The 9,816-nt window shown below is 42.8% G+C and overlaps 1 protein-coding gene across 2 annotated transcripts; it reads right to left on the reverse strand.

The window, feature by feature from the left end:
• Window positions 1-227: 227 nt before the first annotated feature.
• Window positions 228-5,636, reverse strand: ABRACL (ABRA C-terminal like). Of its 2 annotated transcripts, none has more exons than XM_077351270.1 (3): window positions 5,485-5,636; window positions 1,628-1,694; window positions 228-699 (listed from the first exon to the last, which is right to left on the reverse strand). In XM_077351270.1, the coding sequence occupies exons 2-3, from the start codon at window positions 1,686-1,688 to the stop codon at window positions 515-517; spliced, it is 246 nt and encodes an 81-aa protein (XP_077207385.1). In that variant the 5' UTR covers window positions 1,689-1,694; window positions 5,485-5,636; the 3' UTR covers window positions 228-514. The 2 variants fall into 2 exon arrangements, with proteins under 2 accessions (XP_077207385.1, XP_077207375.1); XM_077351260.1 differs by lacking the exon at window positions 5,485-5,636 and adding an exon at window positions 4,322-4,577.
• Window positions 5,637-9,816: the final 4,180 nt, after the last annotated feature.

Here is a 9,816-nt window from a genome sequence, read left to right on the forward strand (position 1 = left end):
TTTTCTACTGCTACAAACATGGCTCCCTCTCTTAATCTGAAAACAGAGCAGACAGCCCACTGTGGGGGAGAAGACAATATGTGTGTTCAAAATGCATTTACTGCATTGGAGCTTTATGTATTTCTGTCTCTCCAGTTCTCCTTTACTATATTCATTTTGCCTGAAAATTTAGAAGAGCTCTGATACTAGCAGTGAGATAAAAGAAAGCAAGCCAAAAGACAAACACATGAATATAGTTATGTATTTTTATACCTTTGTAACAAACACTAGCTTTCAAGTTCTGATAATTTATTGGAAAGATCAGAATACTTTAAACATTTCAAAATGATTACCTGAGACAAATACAGGAGATTGGCACATTTTGGTCCCCAACAGTCATTTTGCAAACAATTTATTCACAAAAGGAATGCCTCATTTTGACTAGAAAGTGATAAAATACATCTTCATGCATATTTGCCTTGTTCTGGATATTCATTTACCTGAAAAACAATGCAATATCAACAAGAAATCTGAACTAATCCTGCAGTAATAAAATTTCAACATTGTCATGAACTCCTTGTAGAAGCAACTCTCCAGGATAACTGACAATCTTTCTTCGTTTTGCAGCTTTAAGAGTACCCACTAATGCTTCAAAAAGGTTTGCACATTTTTCATCAGCAAAGAGTACCCCAAACTTCACACTCAACATCCCATCAGCATCTAAAAAAAATAAAGAGTATACAGAATAATAAACAATACAGAACAATTCTTCCCACACCTCCCCCACTAGATTTTAATAATATTGAGATAAGAAATCGTTTAGGATTCAATAGCCAGAGTATTTATTCATGATTGGCTAACAGTATGATCTTACTCTGGAGTTATGCCTGCTGGGTGGGACAGGATTTCTGCTAAAATGGTAGAACTGAAAAAATATACCACTGTAGAGAATTTATACCACTGTTAGGCTAGTGGTAGCCAAGACCTTTTACCAGAAAATTACTGGCCAGTTAAGACTTATGTTGCTCCTGTGTCTTATTGTAACCCATGACAGGTGGCAATGTAACAGTTAACAGCAGCCTTCAACCATGAAGATAGTTACCATAGTAGATAATTATGTTATCCCAAAGACAGACCACAAAACTTGGAATTCCTTTGTTGGTAAATACCATATATTTTCAGGTGAGACAACAAATCATCATCCAATCTTAATGGTGCATTACCAGGATCCCTTGCAATATCATAGGGAATTATGGGATCTCTCTCAGATCATGTGATACAGATGTTTTCAGTAGCAAAAATGTGAAGTTTGAAAATTAACATATGGACAAATCTTTTCGTTTGCCAACAAGTCACAGCTGACTCATGACTACTCTGGGAGGGGGTTCAAGCCAAGAAAGGTTCAGAGATTGTTTGCCTCTGCTTGCCTCTACATAGCAACCCTGGTCTTTCTTAGAGGTGTCCCACCCAAATACTAACTAAGGCCAACCCTGCTTAGCTTCTGACGTCTGATGTTTGCCTGGGCCACCCAGATCAGGGCAGAAAGATCTTTTCCAATATGTAAAGAAAAGAATAAGGTTTGAGAATGAGGCAGGAATTTGCCTAAACATTTGCTGCTATTTGTAACCACGGAAGTCTTACTACTTACTTCTGGTCCCCAGTCGTTGAATCTCTTCAACCAAAAGATTGATTTCATGTTCAACATTCATGGTTGCCTACAAATGAATTATTTAATAAGTTATTACTTGCTCCACACTGAAACCGAAAGAATCAATTTGCAGAGCTTGTAACTGAGCATGCAGAGCTTCTTTTGAAGGGTTTTTGTTTTGATAGCTGCTCCCTCTTCCAAAGAGGAAAGCCACCATTCAGATTCTCAAGCACCTTGCCTCTTTGAGGAGCTGCTGAGAAAACTTTAAAGGGAACTCAAATGAAGCATGTGGTTTCTTGATTCACACAGAAGCTGGTTCTTCATACTGCAACCCATCATTTTTTAAAACCATACCATATAATACAATAGTCTTGCATATATTGTTATCATAATGGTTAATTTCTTTCATCAACTCTTTCACCAAAATATTTACCCAAGTCATGGTTTTTAATATTTGTAAAAAATTGAAATGGACTGAGAATGCAATGGAAAAAAAATGTTTCCTACAGCAACATATCTGAATTTGTTTTCTACAATATCACCTCTATTGAAAGCAACTTTGTCCTGTAAAATATTCGCCATCCAAGAACACAACTTTGTTAGACTCTCTTCCTCCTAAAGGTGTAAAAGGTATGTTTATTATAATACCATTTGTGCTTGGATAGTCCTGTACGTATTAGGGGAGGACAGCCCACAGCAGACAGCCCTTGTGGACTGACAGCTCATCCTGTTGAGATGTGAAAGGCATGAAGATAGAGCCCTGGTGTCCTTCCAGCCACCCCCTCCACAACCAACTGAAGATGCCGGAAAGCATACGATCTTTGGCAGAGAACGCAGCAATGTCCAATGTGTGGAGTGGTGGTTGAGGCAGGGACTTGAGTAGCAGGAACATGTCAAACTTCTTGTCTGCAGTGGTGATGATATCAGCCAAAAGGTAGCAGCCCAGAAGGGTGGCGTAGGATTCCTGCGTGGCTAGGAATACCAGATCAGTTTTTCAATATAGCCTCTGGTTGCCATGATGGAGACCAGTGTGTAGATCCCGTGGCAGGCAGACAGGATAGATCGACGGCAGGAGCCCATGTGATGAGCTGACCACCTCAGGCAGTGGAGTAGTGTGATTCAGCTACCCCTTCGGATGACAGGGACAGATCTCCTCAGAAGGCGGAACGTAGAGACCTGTGCAATCCCCCCTCGGAAGGCGGGGAGGGATTTCAGCAGTTCCGCCTCAGAAGATTGGAACGCAGTGATTCAACCAATACTAGATGGGGCTGCATACCTAGCTCAGCATCTCTTCCACATCTCCAATACTGAATAAGGTGCAGAGGCTCTTGTAGAATGAAAAGTCAGCTCTTTATTAAGCTCACACCCAGAACTAACTCAATGGAATCCTGCAAGTTGACCCATCTGGTTAATCGCGGTTTGAATTGCAGTTCCTGCTCTGTGAATCTGTTGACTCACATACACAACAGGGGATATACACCAAAAACTAGTAAAAAAGAGGAGGGGAAAATTCCAATTTACCCACAAAATAAAGCCTCAAGGATCATTCACAGGAGTGATATTATAATAAAACTTCAAAGCAGTTATGGAACAAATGTAGTAGTATGATAACAAAAGATTCCCCCCCCCAGATATTCCTTTTCATAACTCTCCTATGGTACATCCAATTTAAACATGTAGATGATACACACACAACAGGTGCTAGATGAAATCCCAACACTTTCTTCAGCTGTCTGTTTTTTACATAGAAAAAAGTACAAACATTATTTTCATATATTCTGAACATTAGGCTTCTAAAAACAATTCATAATTAAAGCTAAGTATATTCAAACATTAAGTTATTCATTGTAATGTAACAACACTTATTCTCAATAGCATTAATCAAGTGTATATTTACATTTACATAAATTAAAGGCTAGCAAAACTTTAAATATAAATAATCAATCTTTACAACATGCATTATGAACTTTCTATATTGAGCTTGCCTTAACACGCTCAGTAAGTTAAAGTTTTCAAAAAATGAAAGCTTAAAAAAGCTTGGAAAACTCATCCTCTAGAAGTTTCAAGGTTTCTCTATAGTGAAAGCCAAAAACTAAGAGGGCTAATACTCTATTGTGCCTCTTGGTTTAAACCAAAAGGCAAGGCAATGCCAGGATTCCGATCATATTAACCCATGGAATCCAATTACCTCTCTGCCAGTTGATAGCTTGTTTCTAATTAGCATGCTAATAAAATCACTACTACTGCACAAGAAATATACATATTTTCATAATTCAACCCATGAACAGGACTTATCAGGCATCTAAAACCAACTTTAAGGATCAAGCCACCAGATATTACATAGGAGCATCCACATGATCACCTTGAAATTCAGAATTTTCAAGGGAAGCCATTTCAGTAAACTGAAAAATACAGAGATAGCTATTTCTTCAAATAATGAGAGTTTCAGAGCACCAAATTTTGTGCCCGAAAGACTCTTATCTCTACTGTTACAATAGTCATGCCATAAACATAAACGTATTCCTTGTCACAGGAGGGAACAGTTAAAGAAAAAAAATTACCCGGGTATACTTTAACTGTCAAATTCTGATACAAGACCTTCTGATACAAGTGTCTCATGGGGAACCATCTCAGGGGGATCCATGATCTCTCACATCAATGAGGGCCCCCGATCTTCCTTTCCCAGTCCCTTACCTCAACCCAAACTAATCCAGTGTGAAATCGGCTACTACACGGCAGCATCAGCAAATGTACATGTGGACCATGGCATAAGTTGATGGCTGTCCTCCCCTGCTACCAAATAACTGTAAATTTGTCTGAGACAGGCAGAAACCAAATGCAGGTTCAGGTCCTTTTCATAGATCAGAAGGGGAATCTTTTTTTTACACTGCAAGTTTGTAACTGCCTTTAGTGCATTCGTGTGCAAATGAGTAGGAAGGGTGCATGAGTAACTTCCTTCCTGAACTACACCAAACCTAATTTGGCCGTGGTGGTTGAAGGTTTGCTAGGCCAAACAAGCCCCACTTGACTTAAGGGTATTCTTTTCCTCCTGCTTGCCGGAGCTCCACAGTTCCCTTACAGCCTACTCTAGAGGATGCACAAATAGCTTTTGGTCTCTGGAACTCCCACACGCCGCACATTTTTCATGGCACACAAGCCGGGTGTCAGCAGCACAATAAGAAAGCCTGTACTGGGTAGTCGCAGAGGAGGAGAACGGGGCGGAGACGTGTGAAATGCTGGCATGGAAACAATTAGGCGGGCGCACCAGAGGAGCGGCGGCGCGACCGGGTACTCGCAAGCACCGCAGCCCGCTCTGAATCCCGCTTGTTCGCATGAACGTCTCTCATTCATTTCGGCCAGGCGTACCTCTAAGCAGCCATGCCTTACAATGCAGGCGCTGGGAGATTTATGGGGCTATGTCGAGTCCCCAGAAGCCTCTTTTAATGCTCAAGGGAGATCCCACAGAATGCCATAATACAGTAAGGAGATTTCCTAGGGCAAACGCTTCCCCAGTCCAGGAACAGCAAACGTTGTCGCCGAGAGGGGCTAAAGAAATCTGTGGGGTTTTGTTTGTTTGTTTTTTAAGCTTTAAAGGCACAAGCGGCAGGCGAGTGAATCGAGCACACCACTGGGTCTTCTCTATTCCCAACCGCGTGCAATGTCACATGGAGCCTGGTGCGGAAGCCCCGGATTGTAACTCCCTCCGTTTGCGGGAGAGCCCCTCCACCTCCTCCAGAGGAGACACCGGCTTTCCTCGAAGGACGTCATCGCCCTCATCAGACTCCAGCCGGCGTCGCCCGGCCCCGCCGCCCCCTCGCCATCCTCGTGGCCGGTCCTCGCCAGCGCCGCAGACTCACCTCTCCTTGCTCTGGCTTGTTTGGCTCACTCTCAGGTAGCCGCTCTCAGGCGCAAAGTCCAGGAAGAACAAGTGCGGCGCGGAGGGAGGGAGGGAGGAGGGTCAGAAGGCGGGGAGCCGCCGCGAGGCGAGGGGAGGGGAGGGGAAGGTAGGCTGAAAGTGAAGGCGAGCCTATGCGCCAGCAGGAAAGAGGGACTTGTTGGTTAGAGGGGGGAGCCGGCCTCGCCTTTGCGGGCTCACACACACCGCTTTCGCAAGTGACGCGTGGAGACCGATGTCGTCGACGGAGCAGCACGTACTTATTGCTCGAGGACTGTAGTCTCAAGTGGTGACCGGCACATAGGTAGAAATTAACGTTCCATTTATCACTACTGACATTCATTTTATCCCAGTTTTCCAGCCTGTTAAGATCAACCGGTATTCTGATTCTGCATTCTGGTGTGTTTGCTACCCCTCCCAGTTTAGTATCATCTGCAAATTTAATAAGCACTTCCCCTATTCCTTCATCCAAATCATCTATAAGCAACACAGGGCCCAGGACAGACCCCTGAGGCACTCATAGTATCATAGAATAATAGAGTTGGAAGGGACCTCCTGGGTTATCTAGTCCACCCCCCTCCCTGCACTATGCAGGACACTCACAACCCTATCACTCATCCACTCTAACCTGCCACCCCCTTAAGCTTCTCTGCCAGATGGCTATCCAGCCTCTGCTTAAACATTTCCAAAGATCGAGATCCCACCATCTCACGAGGAAGCCTGTTCTACTCCACTCATCACTCTTCTCCAAGATGACAAACCATTTACAAGCACCCTTTGGGTGCGATCTGTTAACCAGTTCTCAATCCACCTAACAGTAATAGGATCCATACTGCATTTTACCAACATGTCAATAAGAAATTTATGTGAAACTTTATCAAAAACCTTACTGAAATCAAGGTTATGTCCACAGCATTCCCATGATCTAGCAAGATAGTAGCTTTCTCAAAAAAAGAGATAAGGTTAGTCTGACATGACTTATTCTTGAGAAAGCCATGCTTACTCTTAGCAATCACAGCCAGCCGCTCTAGCTTCTCAAGGACCAACTGTTTGATGATTTGTTCTAAAATTTTGGCAACTATAGACTTCAAGTGGAGAGGTCTGTAGTTACCTGGATCCCCCCTTTCCCTCTTGAAGATGGGATTATCCCTACAGTGATCCTAGACCACAACTCCCATCCCACATCATATGAAATGAATTTGCCTCACAAGAGACGACTGAGAAGTAGGAATGGGTAGTTCAGCCCTCTCTTCATTACTTGTTACAATGTCACTTTATTGTCCATAGTATTACCATATCCCTATTCTTTTTTTTTTACTTGAGAGAAAGTTCCAAAGTTTTGGTGCCACAACCAAGAAGGCCCTTTTTTAGATACCTCCCTCTCATTTAGCCTTTGAGTTGCGAGGAAATGAAGCAGGGCTTCCAAAGATGCCCAGAGTAAATGGGAGAGGAAGTCTTTGGCCATAAAAGGCTTTAAAGTTCAATGCTAGTACCTTGAATAGAGCCCAGAAGCAAACTGGAACAAGACTGGAGAGATATGGTCCCTATGACAGAATACTCTGGCCACAGCATTCTGTACTGAATGCAGCTTCTTTAAGTGACTGTCCATGTGGAGTGCACCACAGTAATCTACTCTAGATGTTACCAGGTCATGCACTAGTTTCAAGGTCTTTTCCACCCAGGAAGGTTAGAAAAGAAATGATGGCTGCCTAATTGGAAAGGTTAGAAAAGGGGTTCTGGCTGCAATCATAAACACAACTCTTTGGGAACAAGTGACTTAATACAGGGTGTTGTGTCTCAGCAAGCCAGAAGACTTGGCAAAATTGTGCATTAATATCATGTAATACTGTACTGCCATACAGTGGGCTCGGTGATTAGAAACTGTCTGCTCAAAACTTGGCTGCCAAGGTGTCTGCATAACTACAGTATGTTATTAATTAGTATGAATGATGTGTGTGAGCGCAGTACAATGGGATAAACATTTGTGCTTCTGATTAATGATAACTAAAAATGAAAGGCAGGGAGAGACTTTTGAGGACACCTGTACTCGTTCCAAGCTATAGGGGAGGTTGCAAATATGAATGCTCCCCACATCAATACAGCTGTTGCAGATAAGGTAAAGGAGATGGGGACCCTGGAGGGTAGTGACAATGTCCTCCTAAAATTCCTTTTGAGATGGGGGCAGTCAAGGAAGTTTGCAATCAGGCGTGTATGTTAGACTTTTATAGGGTGGACTCAGTCATGATGAGAGTAATCCCATGGACAAGAATACTGGAAGAGAAAGGAGCAAGTGACAGATGGGCTCTCCTTAAACAAGAGTTGTTGCATGCTCAAGCCATGACTATTCCAACAAGACAGAAACATGGTAGGGGATCCATGGAGCATATTTGGATGAACAGCTAAGGAATAAAATGAAATGTACAAGAAATGGAGGGAATAAACCTGCTGTTGGCTGAAGATGAAGATAAAGATAGATTGACATAGGACAGAGAAAAAACAAAAAGGCTCAGTACCTATTTTGCGTTTTTTTTTTAACCAGAAGAATATGGACACATCTAGAGATCGTAGTAGGCAAGTATCGTGTCTGGGTGGCACTTGGCTGTCCTAGAAGAGTTCAAATCTCCTGGGCCAGATGATGTGCACCCAAGAGTACTCAAAGAACTTTCTGGAGACCTTGCAGAAGCTTTGTCCATCATCTTTAGGACTTCTTGGAGGACGAAATGTGCCAGAAAACTGGAAGAGAGCAATTGTTATCCCAATCTTCAAACAGAGAGGATGACCCAGAAAACTACAGGTCAGTGAGTCTGGCCTCAATTGCAGGGAAGATAATGGAGCAGATTTTAAAGGGGGTGATCTGCAATAATCTGGAGGACCATTTGTTGAGCCAAGTTAGTCAGCATGGATTTGTCTCTAACAGGTCCGGGCAGATCAACATGGTTTCCTTCTTTGACCGAATGACAGGCTTACTGATCGCGGAAACTCAATTGATGATGTTTACCTGGATTTCAACAAAATTTGATTCCAATAGCATCTTTAAAACCAACAAAGATTTATTCAAAGCATGAGCTTTCAAGTTCATGCACTTTTCCTCAGACAATGGAACAAGGATCATAGGAGTACAAATACAAAGAAAAAGGAAATTAGTGGCAAATTAGTAAACTATGTCATAATACCCAAATTATATAGTATGATCTTTGATAAAACAGCTAATCAGTCCTTTCAGTAAGGCTTTTGACAAGGTTCCACATGATGTTTTGCTGGGGAAGCTGGAGGATTGAAAACTGGACTTTTGGATAGTTAGATGGATAAAGAACTGGCTACAAAACCACACCCAAAGAATAGTTGTCAGTGGTATTTCATCAGATTGGAGGGAAGTGAGCTGTGAGGTACCACAGTGCTCAGTACCGGGTCTGGTACTTTTCAACATTTTTATCAGTTACCTGGATGAGGGGGTGGAGGGACTACTCATTAAATTTGCAGATGGCACTAAATTGGTAGGAGTAGTGAACACCCCAGAGAATAAGAGTTCTGGTTTGGAGTAAAAAGTCAAGAAATAAAGCACTCTAATGTCGCCTGAACGTCACTAGACCCCCCCCCCCACCCGCTTGTTCAGGAAAAGAAACATAAGGAAGCAGATTCACAACCCCACTTCCCTCCCAGCTCTGAGCTTCCCCAATCAAGTGCAGAACACTTTCTGTTTCAACTCAGGGGATAGGAAAGAGGAAGATCCTGGTTCAAATCAATCTGAATTCAGCAGGACAACAGAAGAAGCAAAGTGCAGAACCAGCCTACCTCTCCAAATATGCCTCACAGAGAACATTATGCTCTGCTAACCCCAATTTGTTGGTAATCCCCAGCCCTAAAGAGATTTGCCTGGCCTTGACCAGAGCCAGGGCCTTTTTGGCTCTGACACAAACCTGGTAGAATGGATTGCCCAAAAAATCTAGGCCCTGATGGAACTGTCAAAGTTCTGCAGGACCTGTAAAACAGCTCTCTTCCGCCAGGCTTACAGTTAAGGCCATGGCTGTCTGGAACCTATACAGGCCTCCCCCTTTCCCCTTGGTCTTCCCCCCACTTGTATTTTAGACTATTCCCAGTCCAGTTAGCCTGGCAGAGGGTAATTAAGAAAGTGGAGAAGGGGTACTGATTTTAACTTTTATTATTATTGAAAACTGCCCTAAGTCTGCTTAAAGGGAGAGGTGGTATAGAAAGCAATCAATAGATGTTCTGAATTTTTAGAGCCAAACTACAAGCATGTCTTCTTTTGGATAACCAAAAATCTTCTTGCAAAACC

This window comes from Paroedura picta, chromosome 1, assembly GCF_049243985.1.
Source record: "Paroedura picta isolate Pp20150507F chromosome 1, Ppicta_v3.0, whole genome shotgun sequence".
Taxonomy (NCBI): Eukaryota; Metazoa; Chordata; class Lepidosauria; order Squamata; family Gekkonidae; genus Paroedura; species Paroedura picta.

What these genes read in the sequence shown, in the direction of transcription:
- ABRACL (XM_077351260.1), bottom strand. Translation starts at nt 4,369, where the DNA reads ATGCTGCCGTGTAGTAGCCGATTTCACACTGGATTAGTTTGGGTTGAG. An exon ending in CTGGATTAGTTTGGGTTGAG is followed by an intron (nt 1,695 to 4,321) that starts GTAAGGGACTGG and finishes ATTCATTTGTAG; the next exon opens with GCAACCATGAATGTTGAACA. An exon ending in TCAACGACTGGGGACCAGAA is followed by an intron (nt 700 to 1,627) that starts GTAAGTAGTAAG and finishes TATTTTTTTTAG; the next exon opens with ATGCTGATGGGATGTTGAGT.